This window comes from Crassostrea angulata, chromosome 9, assembly GCF_025612915.1.
Source record: "Crassostrea angulata isolate pt1a10 chromosome 9, ASM2561291v2, whole genome shotgun sequence".
NCBI classification, from domain to species: Eukaryota; Metazoa; Mollusca; class Bivalvia; order Ostreida; family Ostreidae; genus Magallana; species Magallana angulata.
Window position 1 is genome coordinate 15,277,374 of NC_069119.1, and position 21,685 is coordinate 15,299,058.

The window sequence follows — 21,685 nt, forward strand, 5'->3', positions numbered from 1 at the left end:
TCTCATGAAAAATATAAGATCTGTATAATGATTTAACAAAATTTTATATTATTAAGCTAAAATTTATAAAATTTGTTTTCCATAGTACTTGTTTAGAACCTAGAAAAACATCAATAAATATTGAAGCTAAATTTGGGGCCTAATTTGATGACCTCCCAACCTCGTTGATATATTTTTATCATATAAAAAGAGAAAGTTTGGATCTTTAGTTTTAAAGCAAGTCTTAATCATAACAGATGAGATTTTGAATACTAATTTTTGTCTTGAAATTTTAAATTAGTTTATTAATAATGGTACAATAACAGCCTACAATTTAAAAATAAATCAATAAAAATTACTTCAGTCTCGTGTTAACCTTGGCCAATAAATTTTGAATACAACTTTATATAAAAACTTCCTCATAAGGAAACTAAAATTTACAAGCACTTTTTAATTGTTAGATTAAATTCTTATATCAATATTCAAAGAATGTTTGCAATGAAAAAAAAATCAAACAAATAAAAAACATACCTGACAGGGTGTGTGTACATAATACTCGTTTGGTATACTTTCATTCAAACATAAGAAAAATTATTTATGTAAATCTTTGATTGTTTAACATTCTCTTCTGAATCATTCTTTTATTACTCATGTAAAATCGTTACGGACTAGGGTATAATATAACATCTTTTTAAAAAAAAATTAGTTTAACTGAACATGAAAAATATATTAGATGTTCATATTTAATGAGTTAAAGCAAAACATAGCTAACTTAATTTAAGACAAGAGTTAATAAACAAGGATAAAATACGGATGCTTCGAACATGAATATTTTTAATCTGTGGTAAATACAAACATACACATTATAAATCAATTGTAAAGCAAATAAATTATACAAATGCAATTAACAACTCTTTTATAACAAAATGCGCACAACTTCACATACTATTTAGTATACAAAGTGTATACATATTATCACATTTGGTACTTTATTGAACAAATATATTGTATTCGTGTTTAAAACGCGAATATTGAAAAAAAGTATCACAAGACTGAAAAATGATTCCATTCAGGTTCACCGCATACTTTCGAAGATTTTAAAAAGTCTAATGTATCTGTATAATACTACGTATTTAATATACTAGTACTATTTAAACGCTCAGAATAATTCAATATCTAAGTTAATTACTTTTCAAAAAAAGACAAAACCAAAAGAGCTTGTATCTATAAGTTGGAATGGTGTTTTCTTTTCTCTTGGCAAATGTCTTCAATTTCCTTTTGGAAGAAAATATTACTGCATGTACATCTAAAATACTGCTTTATTAACCCCAAAAGGTAAAAATAAGCTTTCAAGCTAGAGAAGATGCATGTATTATAGAGTTCTAAAATTTTGAATAAAGTTAAACTTTCATAACACAACGACGTTCTTGCAAAACAAATCATCTCTCTTGTGAGGATTAGTCAAGTTATCTTTTGAGTTGACCTACGAAAAATCTATTACTTACATGTATTTCTCTAAAGACGTTCTTCATTTAGTTCACTTTCAGCAATGAAACTCTTATGCTCAGGATTATCTTGGTCCTCAGATCGAATTTCTATTTTTTCATCCCTGAAAGTGTTTTTCAATCGACTGATATGACTAGCAACTGTCCAAACTAGACATAATACCAAAAATGTTATGACAGATTCTCCTAACAATAGGTAGGGAAACCACATTGGAGTGGAATTCTCCATTAAAAATCCCAAAACGATTGGATTGATCATTGTTCCCATGGAACAAGCTATGAGGAACAAGGAAGCTACAAATCCCGTTACTGGTAAGATGGACTCTTCTGTCCAAGCGAATACTAACGGGAAAATCATGGACATTGCTAAACCAACTATCGCGGAGGAAATCCAAATACCCTCATAAAACTTGAAGTGTGCCGCTGTGAAAAACCCTGCGAATCCTATGATCATGAGAACAATTAGAAAGAAAATCAACTTAATAGGCTTAAAAATCCGGACCAAGAAAATTCCAAGAAATCTGGCAATGGTAAAACTTATCCAAAATACAGCAGTAACATTCGAAGCCATATGTTTCGTCCACTTTAACTCACTGACACAAAAGATGGCCAGAAAGTTATTGAAACCATCTTCCATGGCACAGTCAATTCCAAGGAACACCATTAAAATAATCAACACAAAGGCCTTAATCCCAGTTGATAACTTCTGAGTTTTTCTCTCTTCACCCACGCTATCATCCTCAGAACTCTTAGTCTGCACATCCGTGGGTCGGTCAGATGTGCAGGCTAACACAAATAATGGAACAGTAGCTGTTAGGGCAAGAAAAGCTGCTATTGAATATGGGACATACAATCTGGACTCGGTCCATGGGAAATTACCAGAATCAGATGTTGTTGCATTGTTTGTGTAATTTGCTATGCTTTCATTTCCTGTGATTGCACTAGTGATATTCATATCTTTCTCTGGAGCAAGGAACGGGCTAGTGACAAAAGGAGAAATGGCTCCTCCAATAGCGAAAGCGAATTGAATACTCTGTAGGAACGATTTTCCGTCATCCCTCCAGATACTTATGAGAAGAGCGTTGCCAGCTTAAAGAAAAAGAAGCATTTTAAGGTAATTATTTAGTGTACAATGAGCATCTTTGTATAAAACAAAACCTTTAGCTAAAGTTGATTCTTGAACTACTCATGAGAAGGTGAAACTAATAATAAACCGTTATTATGCTTTACATATTTTCATATTTTATGAAGAGTTGTTTCTTTAAAGTAGAACTCCATAATTTAGTCATACATGTAATACATACGGCTTCACCACACATTTACTTTAACGAAAACTGGCATTATCTCAAATAATCATCATATGCATTAACAAGATTAAGAAATTTAAGTGTGCTTCAGTTGTCATATCATTATTGTTGAGAAAATATGTCATGATCCCGTTTTTTAGCGGGTTTTGGTGTTATGTCGCCATGTTTTCTGGTGTTACTATATACTTGAGTTTATGCATAAGGCACTTCTATTTCATCTTTTATCTTTAATCACATTTTTTCTTCCCTATGCAATTTTTTTTTAATGGCTGGTGTAACTATGTTTTTTTAGTATTTTTCCAGGCATTTCATTTTAATTATGTCAATATATTAAATCAATTTCAAATATAGTGCATGTTGTATGTTATCTTTTATAATATTTTTTCTAGTGATATATTCAAAAACAGTTTAAAATTTAATTACAATTTTAGCAATTTTACTGCCTATGTAAACACTACATTTAGGGTTGATCCCAACTCAAACCAGCTTTGTAACTTAGTGGAAAAACGCTTGCTTTGTGATCAATTACTCGAGAGTCGAATCCCTAGGTATGAGCACGAGAAATATCAATTGCCAATATAAAATGAATAGTAATTATATAACGTTTGGAACTTTGAAATGAATTTTCGGATAAGCCTTTGTAACCCATGACCCCGTTTTTGGCATTCAATTCAATTAAGTTACATACTATAGTAAGCGACTCTATATTGATTTCTTTGATAACACAATTTTAAACTAAATAACGTATCCTTGGAGGTCACCATATTACCCATCAAGTCTGCCTTTATATTTCTCAAAAAAGATAATTCTTTATGTCATAAACATCAATGAAGAAAGAATCCAAACGAATAAGATTAAAGATTTGTATATAATTTCATATATATTTAGAGATCTTCTTCTCATATGGTGACTAAATATGTCCACATCCATCAAGCCCACTTAATTAATACATAGCTGCAGGTCTGTAGCTCCCGGCCTGAAAAAATTCGGATGGACGTCCGTCTGAATTTTTTCAGACCGGGAGCTACAGACCTGCAACTAACTTAATACAATGTTGTACAATTATTTTTACAAATTCCTCAGACAGTAATGTACAGAAATATTGAAGAATTCACAGCACCATGAATATAAAAAATAAAAGGTTATTTAAAGAAATTTCATCTCTTTAAATTACATTTTGTGATATCAGATAAATGAGAGTACTTACTGGTGTCCAAGCCACCTCCGGCTAGTCCCTTAAACACGTGCATGGCAACCATCAATTCATAGATGTAGCACCAAGGAATGACAGCTAAAATGAACATCATTGTTAAAACTGTCCATGCCACACAATATGTCTTCTCCTGTTTCATTTTGTCAAAAATGATTCCCAAAACTACAGAGCCTACAAGAATTCCAACAGAATGACCAGTCATGAATGCCGAGGCTTGTTTCAGGGAAGTGCTGGTGATGATTCTTAAGTCCAATAGAGATGGTCCAAACTGGCCCATGGTCCAACCCTGTAATCAATCTACCAACAGTCACTTAGTATTCAAAGCGTAGAACTTTTATTTGATTCTTTTCTTATGAAATGCAGACTTTTTTTATTTATCAAACTTTCTATTTAATTCGTTCCTCCAAAGAAGGTGACTATCTAACTATTTGACATAATTATTCACACAGTCATATGGATACATCTACCATATAAATCATTTGAATAATAATTTTCTCAAACTTTTCAAGTAACAATTCACTGTTTAAAATTCACTAATGATATATTTCAACAGTTTATTCTAATTATTTTAAGAGGACTGGATAATCGTGGCAATTTTTAGACCACATTAACCTCCTTAATATTGATATAACAATAAAGGAAGTAATTCAAATCCATAAGATAAAATATTTGGATTTTTTATTTCATGGCTAAAAAAAATACATTTGAAATTTCAAAATCTGAGTGATAATTTGCTGACTATCAAGCCTCCTTAAAATATGATTTTTTTTCTCTGTAACTGAACATGTAAACACCCACTAAAACAAAAAAGCTCCACATAATACCCAGGGAAATCAAATATTTCTCTCGGTATATGGCATCACGCCTCAGTCTGGCCAGAATCCCTTCCTTTTCACTGTCCTCTTCAAGGATAGACTTGTTGAGACCTTCTCTTTCTTCTATGTGGACGTCATTGTCATTCACCTCCAAGTCCTTGAAATCGTGTTGTGGTGAGCTTTTATTTTTGTTGACCTCTTCATTGCTTAACCCCATTGTTCTTGATGTCTGAAATTAACAAAAAGAGAGAGATGACGATAATATTACACTATAGAATGAAGAAAACTAAAACTACAGTAGGTTGGTACCTTATAATGATACAAAAGAATATCTAAATGGTAGCTATTGTGGTTGGCCGAAATCACACGTGCGAAAACCTCTCCAACCCCTAAACAAAAGCAGAACATGATAAACAATGAAATGGGGAAGGGTGGGGATGAGTGGGTTAATGCTAGTATAAAATTATTTCAATGACCCAGATTTAAAAAAAAAAATCTTCATAACCTGGTTGATATAAATGTCAATGGCTCAATACTGGTGTTCTGGACAGAGAAAGAAAATCTTTTTAAGGGTGCTCCATAGTCAATAAATTAACCATCAAATGTACCGTAAGCTTGCATTTGATATGTTAAATATGACTTTGTTTGCTATAAACTATGATTCAGTAGAGAAAGATTTCGTATATTTTAGCTTTCGCTGTGGAATGAATTCCTGCATCATTCTACATACATATAGTTCCTCTTTCTAAAGGAGATAAATATAGTATAAAAGATGGCCACAAGCATCGATCACTCGAAACAAATCATAACAAACTGTATTAAAACTAGATTTTCAAAACAGGTACAGGTTTGCACTTGAACTTAAAAATATGAAAGACATGTATACATACGAAAGATGGCCGGGTAAAGACGCATTCATTTATCTCACAGCTGACTCATAAGACATGTAATCGCTGATAACTGGCAATGTAAATAGAAATAACTTGTATTTACATGTACATGTAGAAGTGTTTACATATATACATGTATATATATAGCTCAGACTTCAATCACAAAAGATAAAAATATATTCTGTATCTTCACCTATTCGTAATATTATTAAATGTCCTAAATTATCTTAATTTTACGGAATAAAAGTACACCAGTTGTAAATGTGAATTACATGCAACTACGAATTAGTTAAACATATATGATACTAGCAAAAATAAACATTTAGGGAGTGCTTAAACAATTTAAGAAGCTTACAATACTACCTTAAATGACCGCTTTTGATTTTAATAATACATGAGGTAAGATATGCATTGATCGTATTTAAGCAACCCTTTATTGAACACTTGATTTCTGATAACCTCCTACACATTGTGTTTGTTTTAGAGCTTTACGCCGGCATCCGAACAGCTATAAAACGTAAACATGATAAAGACTAGTGTGACCAGAAGGAATCGATCGTTTCTCTTATCAGTAAGCGATAATACAACATACAGGAAAATATTCGCCCCTGTGTTTATTTTCGCCCCTTTCAGCAGGCGAATTTAAAACTGTGCGAATTCCAGTTTCACATCTCTCTTTAAACACTTTTTGAAAAACACTCTTTTAACTGTGTCCGGGCGAATTCAAGATGGGATGAAACTGTTTGCAAGTTTAGAATTACACGGGGCGAAAATAACCCTATTTGTACAGTACATGCCATATAGTTGCATGTAGTAGAATACATATTACCTTTCTCTTTAAGACTTGAAACTGGTTTCCCCAATTATTAGTCTTCTTTACTTTACAATCGAAGAAGTTTGCATAAAAGTTTGGGTCGCAGTATTCTATTTCATATATTCATCGTCTTCTAGCTCTACCGTATAATCTTCTACTGTATACAGGAGAATATTTGCCCTCGTTTTATTTTCGCGACTTTCGCCTTTGTTGTCAGTGGCTGAATTTAAGACTGGGAGAATTCGTAGTGTATGGTGTAGGGTGTAAGGGTCAGGGTGTATAAGGGAATCACTGAACGGTTGGGTGTAATGGTAAGGGTTTGCAGTATAGGGTGTGAGGGTGTAGGGGAAGGGTGTAAGATTAGGGGTTAGGGTAAGGGGCACAATATCTCAAATTATCTCTATATAAACACAACTTTGTCTGGGCAAACTCAAGACGGGACGAAAACGATTGCAAGTGAAGAATGGCGAAATAACACGGGGCGAAAATAACCCTGTATAGAGTATTCTTCCTCCAGGCTTCTCTGGTTGGAGAAATTCCACTTGAATATCATTAGAATTTTTTGAAAATCTAGCAGTGAAATATATAGGTGAAGTAAACTTCACCTGAAATTTGTGTGAATGCTTCTTCACGTGAAATCATGTTGACTAGCAACGCACTTTGAAATTTTTTTAAATGCGTTATATTTGGGACGAAGTTGACAATTTTTTTAATCAATGTGCGTTATGAAGGTACATCAATATTTGTTATATTTTCGAGACACTAAACACATTTTGAAAAAAGTATTAATTACAAATTTCAATTTCAATTTTAATAACTTGATATAGTGATGATTTGTAAAACACTAATGAATATAATTAACGTTCTTTGAGAACGGGGGTGACAAACAAATATGTGAAAATAGTATCATATAGCTGCAGCATGCGCGGTTCTAGAAGTGGCTACGGACCCCTTCCCCCTTTGAAAAATTCAAATTTATTAATTTCACCGAAAATAGCCCCCCCCCCCCAGTTATCACTCAGACCCCTCCTGGAAATATTTTCTGGATCCACACATGTGCAGTATTTATCATCATTACTTCAGAGGTAAAATGAGACATGTTTTTGTTCTTGAAAAAAAATCACATTAAAAATAAATCACACAGAAATTCCAGAACAGCCTTAACAATTTATTACACAGTTGGAAGGCAATATAAAGAGATAAACAATTGTAAAGTCCACGACCTTACTCAGATATAAATCTATGTGCCTGGCTTTTTAAAGTGTACACAAAAAACACAATAGATTTTAAAAATATCAATTTCTTGGTTCTGAATGTAAACAATTGTTACATACAATTTCCTCCTATGCTTCCTTTTTTTTTTTGAAAAAAAAAAACATAATTAGCGTTACAGATTTACACAAACATTCTATCAGACAGTACAGTTCTTTAAGCAGAACAGGAAATTAAAAGGCAAATACATATGTAGAAAGTTTAAAATACCCTCTGGATAAACTCAAAGTCACCTTGACTAGATGTAGGGCATTATAACAAAAATATATATTGCGTATACTAGGTGGAGTTTTGTGTAAATAAATAATTAGAAAAATACCCTAAGCACAAGTACCATTTGTTTTCATAAAAGTAAATTTGACATTAAATACCTATTTTAATAGTGGTAAAAGCAGACCTTGTCTCACTTCTCCCATTCTCCCATTATCTCCCATTCAAGATCATTAAAATGAAAAGATCTATGTTTCAGATTTCATCGTCACTTTAATGAAATTGAAGTTTTTATTGTACATGGTCTTCACTGTGGGCAAGAATTTGACATGTTTATGGAATTTTAAAGAAAGATATCTTTTAATAAATCATCTGTACACATAACACCGAACAGTTCATTGAAATACCGTTAAGGTGAGACAGAAAATGTGCATTTAATGTCATGTGTGTTGATAACACATTGAAACAGAAAATAAAGGGAAAGAAACAAAAAAATTCAAAGAAGGGAAAATATAACAATTTCTGTTTTTTTTTTCTTTCTCTAACATGTCCAATAACAATTAGAGATCTCCAAACATACAATGTACATGAAAATTTAAAAAAAAATTCATCTTAACTTTGCTAATATTTTAAATGAATCCAGATAAATGAATCAAGAATATGAATGATATATGTTTACTTAGTAAATTACGTAATAACCTGTACTTATATTAAATATGGAGATTTCTTGGATTTCAAATCCCTTAATTGATCTACTGATCTTAACAATGCCATTATTTAAATACCCAACCATGAATACACCTAGATATGCTTTGGTTGACATTTGTCTGTACATACACATTTATTAAGGTTTGTGTTTCCTCAAAATTTACAACCTTAATGACCTACACAATTACATGTAATGGCCAGGTTGTATGGACCAAAAAATAAATTATAATTTGGGGAACATTTAGGCAAGGGATTATATATGTATGGAGTAAAATTTTGTGACTATTTTCTAGATTCTTTTCAAACTCAAAACAGAGATAACTCATATAAATGCACACACTTTGAAAATAACCATTTTTTTATTGCAACTTTAATTTCTCTGTGTTGCCAATGTAATAATTTTCATAACACTTTAGCTTACTAATGTATTTTCAAACTGTCGTGGAATTTTCTATTTTAGATAAACAGTACAAGATGGAATGCAGTGAAAACTGTCAAAACTAACATTCAATACACTGTGGCCTATTCAAAAAGTAAATACTTTGAGACAGAAGGTTTGTGTCAAAAAAGCACGTTGTCAAATAAGACAATATCAGGTATCAAATTGCATCATAAATAAACAGTAAACCTTATAATTATTATTATTTTTTTTATGTACAGAAACATTGTATTGGAGCACTTAGATAAGTAAAATCATACATAAATTTATCAAAGTCGATTTTTCATTGACAGATTCATCAGTCAGAGTAGATCACAAATCCTTTTCAAGTGTTTTTCATACTGAATAAAATTACAATCTTTTTAAAGTAAAATATTTTTCAATAAGTAATCTATCGGTTATTATGGTAAACAATGCACTCATATCCAATTTGGGTACCATTTTGTATTTACAGGCAAAAATAAACTGTTTCACAACAAGTGTCACTAAGTTATGAACACTGTAAACATTATTGTTGTTAAATTTACCGAATAATACACCTATCTTATCAACAGCTATTGGAAAATTAAACCTTGATAGATACATTTCTTCAACTGCACACCATATCTCTTTTACATTAGGACAATCATTAAAAGATGCTCAATGGTTTCAACCTCTACCTTACAAAATGTACAAAGCTCATTGTCCTTTAGTTTTAATTTCATTAAAAAGTAGTTTGTTGTAATTATTCTGTGTAATATTTGAAATTGTAACCAGTGATATTTTGATTCCTTTGTAGTTTTAAAAGGGAGCTCAAAATTTTTACCCCAATCCGAGTCACTAAATCAATATTCTTCTTAATGCCATTTATAAACTGCTTTGATTGTTTCTTTCTTTTTACTTATTAAAATATTATACATATCTTTACAACCTTTGTTTTCTTTCTTGGAAATTGCAATTTTGTTTGGTATATGTGCTTGTATTTTAATTCTTGCCTCTTTAATATTGTAAGTACCAATTCTATCCAACACAGCCCTTTTAAGTCTAGCATATTCTAAAAAGATTGTATTTTCATGTAAATTATTAAGGGATTAAAGATTTATGAAATTGCATTCTGAATCGAAAAGATCGCTTATAAATATAAAGCCTGCATTAAAATAACTTTTTAGGAAAGCTGAATTACTATCAATTCTAATATGTGGGTTATACCATATGTGTTCACTGTGAATGTTTTCATTTTTAAGAACTGAAATGTCTATTATTTTCTGCCAGCTATAAAATACTTCTTTCCAAAAACAGTTATGCATTATATTACCAAGTCTGGATAGAGAGTCTGTTCCTCTTAGCCATAAATTTTTCACTGTTATATTTAAACTTGTCTCTAACAAATTAACCCATATAGATTTTGAATGAGTTAGTCTCCTTATCCAGCTTGACTTTAAGGCCAGAATAAAGTCATTATAATCTACCATTTTAAGACCGCCAGATCTATAGTCTTGTATAAGAGTTTGTTTATTTACTTTGTGTATTTTGCTTCCCCAAAGATAAAGGTATAATTCTCTCTCAAAATTTTCTAAGAGGTCTTTACTTGGATTGGTAATGTAAGTATCAAATGATTCATTTTTGGAATTATAAGGGATTTTATGACAGTTAATCTTCCAAATATTGTTAATCTACGTAATTTCCACTGCTTTATCAGTTTTTTTTATATTGTCTAGTTTTACATTGTAATTTAAGTTTATCATATCATCTTAGTTTACCGAAAATTTTATCCCTAGCAAGTCAAAGTTTGTATTGTTCCAATCAAGTTTCCATCTCGAGTGATGAAAAGTTTCTTTTGAGAATTTTTTACTTCCTATCCACACCATCTTTGTCTTAGAAAAGTTTATATTTAGTCCTGATATATCCGCAAAAAAATCTAGTTCTTTAAGAATACCGTCTAATGTTTCTGGTGATCCATTTGTAAATAAAGAAGTGTCATCTGCATATTGTGAAATTTTGTATTCAGTATCTCCTATTTTTATACCTTTAATTTCTTAATTATTTCTAATTATTGTTCCTAATATTTCTGCACAGAGCAAGAATAAGTAGGGTGATATTGGGTCACCCTGTCTGCACCCTCTTTGAGGATAAGAATAGTCCGATATTATTCCATTTTGAATAATACATGTTTTTATGCCATTATAATAGGTTTGTATCCAATTTTTTATTGAATTTCCAAAATTAAATAGGTCAAGTGTATGAAAAACAAATTCCCATGATATAGAATCGAAGGCTTTTTCAAAGTCAATTAACATAAGTAAACCTGAGGACGATCACGTGACGGGCTCACAGGTAGACGCTACTTTCGAGCTCCATAGTTTTGATCAAATTTTCTTGGATTTTGACGACGAATTGATATAATTAATGGTTTTTGTGGACTTACATTGACTTTAGGATATACATGTAGCTGATAATTTTCCTGGCGTTAATGTGAGTTAATGTGTTTTTTGTATATATAGTAACATTTTTTTGTGTACCTGAGACTCAGTGATTAGTTCTCAGAATGTCGCAAATCTCAAAACCGGTCTATTTAAAAAACAGCGAAATCCTCACTCCAGCGGAGGGTAAAATTACTAATTTTTTATTGGTACAGTGTGTTACCAAAGTGGTCGGAGATACCGTTAAATGTATACAGTTAGATAGAGATTTATGAAAAATTTATTTGACCACCAAAGAGGGCAGGGACAAACTATTGCTACAAGGCATAGACGTAGAAGATCAGCATATCAGTGTCTATGATTCAAACCCGTATTCTACAGGACTGGAAGCGCCCGATGACAAATCTTTAAAAATCACAATCTGCGGTGTTCCTCTTTCAGTGGATGATAGTGCCGTTTTCGAAATGTTATCGAAATTGAAGGTTTCTCCCATAACAGAAATGTATTATGAAAAAATTAGAAATCCTGAAACAAAAAAAATGACAAGTGTACTAAACGGCAACCGCTTTTTGTACATTGAGCCAATTCTACCAAACACATATCTACCAAGAAACGTATATTGTGCGGGGCTGAAATGTAAACTTTTTCAACAGGACCAGCATGTTGACAAACCAATAATAACGTGTACCAAATGTTGGCAAAATGGGCACAATAGATTTAATTGCGAAAATGAACCATGCTGCGCACTGCAAAAAGTCGGGGCATAAACCTAGGTGCGATAAATGTGAATTCTACATTCCAGAAAAACTAAAAAACCTCCAAACCTTTCAGGGAGAAAAAGATGTTCTTTCAAATTTTTATCCTTGTGAGCTGAAAATCTTTGGGGAGAACTTAAGGTCGGCGGAACAGGCTTTCCAGACCACGAAGGCGCTTAGATCAGGCGATGTCATTCCAGCGGAGCGCATAAGGAACTCCAAAACGGTGCTGGAAGCTAAACGCATCAGAAATCTAGTCCAAAAATCTTCTCAATGGAAAGACACGGAAAGGGATGTGATGGAACAAATTATCTCTGCTATAATAAATCAATGCGAGGAAATGAGGGACACCCTTAGTTCCTACACACCATCGGTGTTCTTTGGTCACCCAGTGTATGACTGGGGCACTGCTCTATCATACGAGGAAACCGTCAAAACCTCACCGAGGGCCTGGCCAGGAAAGAACATCATGGGGGACATCATTGCCCATGCAGCGGAAAATTTACGAAAGAGCAAGCATTAAAAAGAAAAAGTCATCAGAAAAACGGTAACTTCTTCAAATACATGTTTTGTTAAATGAACACATCGACCATTTTTGAATGTCAACTTTAAAGTTATTGTCGCTTAACGCGCGCGGATTTAAATGATTACTGTAAAAGGCAAACTTTATATGACTGGCTTAGAGATATTAATTGCCAAATTGTATTCTTACAAGAAACCCATTATATAAACGAAAAAGAAAATATTTACAATGCACGATGGCAGGGTTCAAGCTATCATTGTTTTTCTACCTCGGCGCATAGTAGAGGTGTTTCTAATTTATTTCAAAAAAAATTATCTCTTATTATACATAATGTACATAAATCATATGATGGAAGAATATTGTTAATCAATATTGAATATGAACAAAATATAATTACACTAGTTAATATATATGCACCTAATTCAGAAAGTGAACGATGTAATTTAAAAAAAAAACAACTTACATCATGGGTATCTCAGTATTGTTTAAATGAAGAGAATATTATCATTGTTGGAGATTTTAATTCTTCCTATATTGCCAAAAACAGAAGTTCAAAAAGTATAGATAATATGAAATATAAATTTAGTCTAACTGATATATGGGACAAAATTAATCCTGAAAAAGAGGGAAAAACTTTGTGTGATTCAAACAATAACCCAAAAAGTAGAATAGATTATATTTTTTCTACTGAAGATTTATGTTATCCTATTGAAAAACTCTTTCTTAGAACCCCCCCCCCCCCCAGATGTTTCAACTTCTAGAATGAGTGACCACATGGCCTTCATTTTTTATTGTACAGTATCAACAAATAGGAGGGGTAGTGGCTATTGGAAAATGAGTACGTCGATTTTACATGACATAAATTTTTGTAACATTATTAACAATTTTTGACCAGATACCTGAGAGCATAAGTAAGGAAAATGATCCACAAGTACGATGGGAAATCATTAAATATCGGTTAAAAAAACTATGTATCTAGTACTCGATTAAGAAAAATAAGAGCATACAAACCCGTATAAAAAAATGAAAAAGAAATTGAGGATATTGAACTTTCCGATTTTGAAAATAAAAAGGGTAAATATAAACAGAATCTTGTAAAAGAATTAGATACTTTGTATGCATATAAATCTAAAGGGGCAAAGGTAAGAGTTAGAGCTCATTGGGTAGATGAGGGTGAAAAGAATACCGCATAATTTCTAAGATTAGAAAATAAACATCAATCGCACAATGTAATAAATAAATTATCAATGGGAGGAAACAGCTTAAATGATACACATGGCATTCTAAACGCATTAAGTTCTTATTATGAAAAGTTGTACACGTCTGATCATATCTCATTATACGACATTGACCAATACATTGAAAACACTGAACTAACAAATTATTTATCTGATGAAAACAAAGAAATCTGTGATAAGATCCCCACTATCGATGAATGTGCGGAAGCCGTATATAACATGAAATTAAACAAATCACCGGGTTTAGATGGAATTCCTATAGAATTTTATAAAATGTTTTGGAAACGTTTAAAACTTTATCTATATGAAAGTTTTGTAAGGTCTTTCGAAGTGGGTGAACTATGGTCATCCTCTCAGCGGGCTTCTGTAATATCGCTTATACAAAAAGGGACCCTATTAAATCTTGATAATTATCGTCCAATAAGTCTTACAAATTGTGATTATAAAATTCTAGCTTTTGTACTTGCAAAGAGGCTTCAAAAAGTAATGAATAAACTTATAAATAGAAATCAAACTGGGTATATCAAAGGAAGATTAATAGGGTTTAGATGGAATTCCTATAGAATTTTATAAAATGTTTTGGAAACGTTTAAAACTTTATCTATATAAAAGTTTTGTAAGGTCTTTCGAAGTGGGTGAACTATGGTCATCCTCTCAGCGGGCTTCTGTAATATCGCTTATACAAAAAGGGACCCTATTAAATCTTGATAATTATCGTCCAATAAGTCTTACAAATTGTGATTATAAAATTCTAGCTTTTGTATTTGCAAAGAGGCTTCAAAAAGTAATGAATAAACTTATAAATAGAAATCAAACTGGGTATATCAAGGGAAGATTAATAGGGGAAAATGCCAGGTTGGTTCTAGATATTCATGATTATTGTAAAGAAAATAATGAAGAAGGAATTCTATTGTTTACTGATTTTAAGAAAGCATTCGATTCGGTTGAATTCGATTTTTTGTTTAAAAGACTTAAAAATATTTATTTCGGAAGTAATTTCTTGAAGTGGATAAAATTTTTATATACAAAGCCATACTTTCATGTAAAAAATAATAATTGGCTGACTAGAAGGTGTAAAATGTCACGAGGCATAAGAGAAGGATGTCGTGTCTCTGCTTTACTATTTATCTTTGTTATAGAAATTTTGGTATTAAAGATCACTGCGTCTGTAAGTATACAGGGATTTAATTTAGGACAAACAAATAAACTAAAATGTGTACAACATGCAGATGAGTGTACGTTTCCATTAAAAAATGTAGAATCATTAAAAGATGCCATAAGAATAATAGAAAAGTTTGGAAGAATGTCCGGTACTAAACTGAATGTAGAAAAAACAGAAGGTATCCTTTTGAGGCCACTGAAAAACTCACTACAATATGTAGATGGTATTAAAATGACAAATAATCCAGTTAAATCACTTGGAATTTACTTAGGACATGACAAAGAAGCTAACGATGAGAAAAATTGGTTGAATAAACTTAAAAAATTCGAAAAAATCCTAGACTCCTGGCGAATTAGAAAGTTGACGTTATTTGGAAAATGCACAGTTATAAATTCTCTAATACTATCTAAACCATTGTATCTGTTTACAGTTCTGGAAAACCCAAATATTGAATTCATTAAAAAACTAAATAAAATTATTGATAACTTTTTATGGGGTAAGAGAGAGAGAGGATTAAACGCAAGTCATTTGTAAGATCAATAAACGAAGGTGGTCTTGGCCTCATAGATGTGGAGTGCAAATTAAAAAGTGTAAAAGCGGGATGGACCAAAAGACTCTATAATAAGAAAAGTTCTTTTAGAAAATATAGATAAGACATATTGAAAATTAACGGAATAGATTTTGAATATTTGTTGAGAAGCAATATTGTTAAACCAAATGATCTAAATGTTCTACAAAAATTCCCAAAATTTTACAAAGAAATTATCTGCAGTTTTAATGAATGTAAATCCCCACATGTATCACGAAATCAGCTCACCGAAAACTTGTGGTTAAATAATTTTATTAAATGTAAGGAAAAGCCACTTTTCCTAGAATCGTTGATAAAAAGAGGTCTCCTATATGTTAAAGATATGTTTACAATAGATGGTATAAAATATTTAAATGATATTACAGAAAATCTTAAATCAATAAGAAACTATTTATGTGAATATCTTATCATAAAAAACGCTATTAGAAAGTTGAATGTAGATTATTCAAATGTAAACAATACCAACATTCAAAATCCATACTTTGATTTCTGCGGAAAAATAAAACAACCGGAACATCAGAAATCGGGATTCTACTATAAAATTTTATTATCAAAAAAGAGACAAAGACCAATAATGCAAGCAAAATGGTCAAAAGAATTCAATATATCAAATGATCAGTGGAAAAATATATACACGGCTGAGATAATAAACGCATTTGATAAGCAAATAGCAGAATTTAACTATTAACTTCTACACAATCAGCTGAACTGCAATTATAACGTAAATTAATGGAATAAAGATGTTGGAAAAAATTGTGTAAGTTGTGAACAATATATAGAACATTTAATATATGGATGTTCTGAAACAAAAAAAATATGAGAAAAGGTATCAGGAATATTAAAGTTGAATATAACATGGAAAACAATTGCTGTAGGTTTTTTCTCTGAGTTTACAGACACTACGAAAATTTTCAATAATGTCATATCTTTTGTAGGGTATAAAATATATAAATATAAAATGAAGTGTAGACTAAAAAACGAAATTCCAAATGAGAATGCGCTTTTAAATACTCTGAAATCATCTCTTTATTATTATTGCTTTATTACAGTGAGTGTATTTACATCTTTTTATATATGATTTAAAAATACAATCATAATTACTAAAGAAAATATATATATATATATATTTTGTACATTATATATATAATTATATGATTGATTTATACTACTGAATAGCACTACTGATCCAGGGGGTCCCAGGCACCCCAGGTGATGTATATCTAGAGAGCCTCTGCGGAGGTATTATCTCGAATTTAAATGTATATTGTTTAATAAATATAGAAAAAAAAAACAAAAACAAAAAAAAACATAAGTAAACCTGGAATATTGTTTCTTTCGGTATAGTTCATTAGATCATATACTAATCTGATATTTTCACCTATGAATCTACCTTTCAGGAATCCAGTTTGATCTCTACTAATTAATTTATCCATGTATAACTTTAACCTATTAGCAATACAGCCTGATGCAATTTCATAAATAACATTTAAAAGGCATATTGGTCTCCAATTTTTTAGATACTGTTTAGATTTACCACTTTTCGGAATGCAGGTTATTATACCCAATTTGTTGGGCTCTGAAAAATGCTTAACTTGTTTATAAAAGTTAATAGCTCGTGTAATAAATGACCCCAAGTCATGCCAGAAAAATTTGAAGAATTCACAAGTAAAACCATCAGGACCTGTGCTTTTCTCATTTTTCATATTTTTGAGAAAGGATAAAACTTCATATCTTGTTATAGGCCCTTCAAGACTAATTGACTCCTTTTTACTTAATTTTGGCAAGTTACAATCATTCAGTTTGTCATTAATTTCACTTAAATCTACATTTTGCTCTCTTTTTGGTATAAATTCTGATAAAAGCATTTTGTTTCATTTAATGTATCAAATTGATCATATAAAAATCAAAAATCATATATATCAAATAGATCCATCATTTTTAACAAGTTTTGGTATTTGCTTATTGATATAATTCCTAGATTCAAGTGTAATGAAATATTTCCTAGGTTTTTCTCCTTCATCAATCCACTTTACTTTTGATCGTACACATTGGCCTTGAAACTTTTTTTTTCTTATATTTTCTAGCTCTTTCTTTTTAATATTTTATTCATTTATATTCTGATCTGTTAAATTAAGCTCTAAGTTAAGTATGTCCTTTTCAAATTGTTTTTCTTTTTTATTTATTTGTTTTTTCTTAAATGCTGCAAAGATATTGATTTACCTCTAATTTCTGTGAGCAGAATATCAATGAAGGTTTGATCAGTAATTGTAAATTGGATAAGCTCATTGTCTATATTTGTAACGCTTTCTCTCTCATATATGGGGCATGCATACTGAAGCTTTACTTTGTTAATTTCTTCCTTAATTAAAGTAACATATTCCTTATCTGTTAATAAAGAATAATTAATTTCCAAAAACCTTTGCCTTTTTTATAATCACTAGTTTTACAAGATAATATGACTGGTGAATGGTCCGACCTGTAACTGTTTTCCGACTTGACTGATAATATCTTGGGTAGCAATGATTCTGATATTAAAAAAAATCAAGCCTAGCTTGTTTAATGGGGTTTCTTCTTCTCCAAATAAACATTCTAGAATCTGGGTAATTCTCCCTAAAAACATCTTTTAAGTTTAATGTATTCATTAGATTATTTACTTCTTGTCTAGATTTAGGGTTATTATGATGTAGGTAATTCACTGAATCTAATTCTTTGTATAAAATCAAATTAAAATCACCACCTAACATAATGTATTGAGAAGAGTAAATGTCTTGGAGGGTATTCAGTAGTTGAGAATAAAATTCTGGTTTGTCAGAGTTTAGACCATATATATTTATAAGCAGAAAGTGTAGATTCTCTACAATAACATCTAAAATCAAGTAGTTTCCGTTATCATCTCTGTATTGTTCATGAATTGTTATCTCACAATTGTTGTTAAAAAGAATAGCAACCGCTCTTGAATTACATGTAAACATGTATAAGGTTTTCATATCCTTGAATAAAATAAATATTATAATTTTTAGTTTTTAATATCTTAAAAGCACTTCTTCTTTTATTTGGGTCCCCAAGGCCTTGACAATTGACAGTATGTACTTTTAATTTAAAGAAAATATCCATTATCAAATTGGTACACGGTAAACATTGTGCTCCAACATAATTGTGCAGACGTTGTTTTGATAGAGAAGGAAAGTGCATAAATGTATATACCAAAAGTAGGATAAACAAAAGTATGTAAAACGCATGATGGCATATGTAATGAAATCATACTAGTAGGGTAGGGGGAGGGGGGGGGGCACCAGAAAACTGTTTTCAAAAATACTGAATATCATTATATTCTTTGATGAAAAATTTATGGATGCGGTTCTGAGAAATTCAAGAGGTAAAGCCCTTTCTCTTAATATGTTTCATACATGTAATTATAGTCTTTATGAAAAATACGTTAAGCATAAGAATATATTGTAATACAGTCATAATCTTGCTTCTGCATAAATAGAGCTTTGTTTCATAATAAAAACTTTACCTTCAAAATTTCCCTGTGTAAATGGTAACATGGAATAATCTATTGACACATATGACATACATTTTTGTTTACAGCTGAGCCACAAGCACCGGAAATAGAAAACGAAACATAATTACGACACTATATTAAAACAAAGTGGAACTAAATATTCCGGAATTATATGACAAAAAATAATCCGTAAAACATAAAAATAAATAAATTAATAAACAGTACACAGCAGAAGAGAAGAAAAGGTAATATTGGCTCAGATTATTTTAGTGACTTAATTGAATGGTTGTGTCAATCAGATACAACAAACTAAACTCACTACTTTTATATTAAAAAATCCAGAAAAAAAGGGGAAAATTATTGCTGGTGTTTTTTGTATATGTTTCAAATATTAATTAGACATCAAAATGTCGATGTTGATTTTTGTGTTTTTTGATTACCTGAACACACTGGAATGTTAACGGATTCTCTTGAAATGACTTCTTCCGCTGTGGGGGTTCCTATCTTTTCCTTATAGACACTGCCGCTCCCAGCGAAGACGAGTTTGTCCCCTTTCAACTTCGTATCTATATTCTTTGCTTGGTATTTCTTTTGAATTTCGAAGTTTCTTCCGCGTCTCTCGAATTTGTTCCGGCTGATGACTGGCAACTCTGATCGGCGATTTTTTATCTTTTAATGTTTTGATTTTGCTCATGACAGTGTCTTTATTTATTTTATAAGCGAATTGCACGCACACGGGCCTTGGATACTTCCTGTTTTTGTCTTTTTCCCCCATTCTGTAAAACGCGTTGATTTGTAGGGCGTCTACACTATCTTCTTCTATCCCCATTTCATGGATGAAAAAGTTTCTAATGACCTTTGCTAAATTTTCTGAAGTTCTACTTTTTGTGAATTTTTCCTCAAGACCGCTAATGATAATGTTTTTTTCCAAAGCTCTAGTTTGCAGTTCTGATATTTGCTTTTCTTGAGAGTTTATTCGAAATTCAAGTTTGACTATATAGTCCCTAAGCAGTCTAACCTCTCTTGACATCTTTCTTGTGCGTGTTTGTATTCTGTGATTGTGTAAAGTGTGTCGTTCGCCTGTTCTTGTAATTGTTCCCAACGTTCTTGTACTCCATGCTTACCCCTTACTTCCGTAGTGATTTCGTCCATATGACGTCCCTGGGTGTCTAATCGAAGCATGAAACCTGTGAGGGTGCTCTGTATACTATTTATACCTTGCATTATTTCACGCATTTGAAATCCCTCCAGAACATTTGAATCATTGGATTCATTAGCGTTTTCCATTTCTGATTCTGTTTCCGATACTTTGAGGCGTCTTTTCTTGGAGTTTGTACTAGCCATTGATTTTTTAAATATTTACAGTTAGTGTGACAACAGTAAGGCACGGATACAGTAGCGCCGTTTAAGTAGTGTTCACTCACCCGGTATTGGTTTGCTTTTTTCCACTCAGTCCTTTGAATTTTCACAGAACTCTACCATAAAGTCCATTTACACACTCATTATATCTTTCTTTTTCAGTTCACTTAGAAGTACATATCCTTTAAATCAGATTTTGGGCAGAAAATTTCCCTCAAGGCTCACCGAATTTTGTCAACCCTTTCATGTCGAGCATGCGCACTAACTCCCATTATAATGATGGACTCTTGTAACATGTATTGCAGACACCTAGTGACCTGCTTTCCAAATCCAACCACAGGGATAAATGATGCATCTGAATAAATAAAACAACAATAACATTCTATATCATTTTCTAAAAGTTGGATCCCCATTAACATGATTTAGAATTCTTTTGGAAAATGGAAGCATCTCAATAACAGATGTCTGTATAACAGTATTACTTGCCCTTTACCGTAAAAAGACTTTTGGTCAACAAGATATGGTAATTCTTTGCACAACCATGAATCGAAAACCAGAAATGCCTAAAATCCCACATAATTTACTAACTTTAAATTTTCACACCTTATGCATGTTATGCACATAAAAAAGGTTTGTGATGCAAAAGGGTACTTATAACTTAAAATCAAAGTACCGAAGCACTGTTGGGAGTTAACTTTATTGATTATTATCAATTTTAAAATCAACGATATGTTAGGCAAATTTTCATAATATGATCGAATTCTCGAACTTTTCCGACAAGAATTTCGAGAAAACTCCATATGAATCATGTTGTGTAATATTTAAAGATAGAATTTATTCCATCAAACTGTGTATCAGTAATCGAAATGTTTCGTCTAGATCCTAGCAATATTGAACTCTAGTCTCGTTCAATCAGACGCTCGGCTGTCTCCGTTAATCTCCGACAACCAAGAGAGACTCTCTGCTTGTCGGAGATTTACGGAGACAGCCGAGCGTCTAATTG

The 21,685-nt window shown here is 31.5% G+C and overlaps 1 protein-coding gene across 4 annotated transcripts; it reads right to left on the bottom strand.

The window, feature by feature from the left end:
- Positions 1 to 330: 330 nt before the first annotated feature.
- On the bottom strand, positions 331 to 21,589 carry LOC128162648 (sodium-dependent glucose transporter 1A-like). Of its 4 annotated transcripts, none has more exons than XM_052825893.1 (6): positions 19,336 to 21,589; positions 5,710 to 5,779; positions 4,803 to 5,048; positions 3,999 to 4,290; positions 1,485 to 2,573; positions 331 to 1,254 (listed from the first exon to the last, which is right to left on the bottom strand). In XM_052825893.1, the coding sequence occupies exons 3-5, from the start codon at positions 5,034 to 5,036 to the stop codon at positions 1,495 to 1,497; spliced, it is 1,605 nt and encodes a 534-aa protein (XP_052681853.1). In that variant the 5' UTR covers positions 5,037 to 5,048; positions 5,710 to 5,779; positions 19,336 to 21,589; the 3' UTR covers positions 331 to 1,254; positions 1,485 to 1,494. The 4 variants fall into 4 exon arrangements, with proteins under 4 accessions (XP_052681853.1, XP_052681851.1, XP_052681852.1 ...); XM_052825891.1 differs by having other exon boundaries at positions 332 to 2,573; positions 19,336 to 19,409; positions 19,764 to 21,589; XM_052825892.1 differs by lacking the exon at positions 5,710 to 5,779 and having other exon boundaries at positions 332 to 2,573; positions 19,336 to 19,409; positions 19,764 to 21,589.
- Between the last annotated feature and the right edge of the window lie 96 nt (positions 21,590 to 21,685).

Bases quoted from the DNA above. Each gene is read 5' to 3' on its own strand.
- LOC128162648 (XM_052825893.1), bottom strand. From the start codon at position 5,036: ATGGGGTTAAGCAATGAAGAGGTCAACAAAAATAAAAGCTCACCACAA. The intron at 4,291-4,802 runs GTGGGTGTTTAC...GATTGATTACAG, and splicing joins TGTGGAGCTTTTTTGTTTTA to GGTTGGACCATGGGCCAGTT. The intron at 2,574-3,998 runs GTAAGTACTCTC...TTTTTCTTTAAG, and splicing joins CGGAGGTGGCTTGGACACCA to CTGGCAACGCTCTTCTCATA.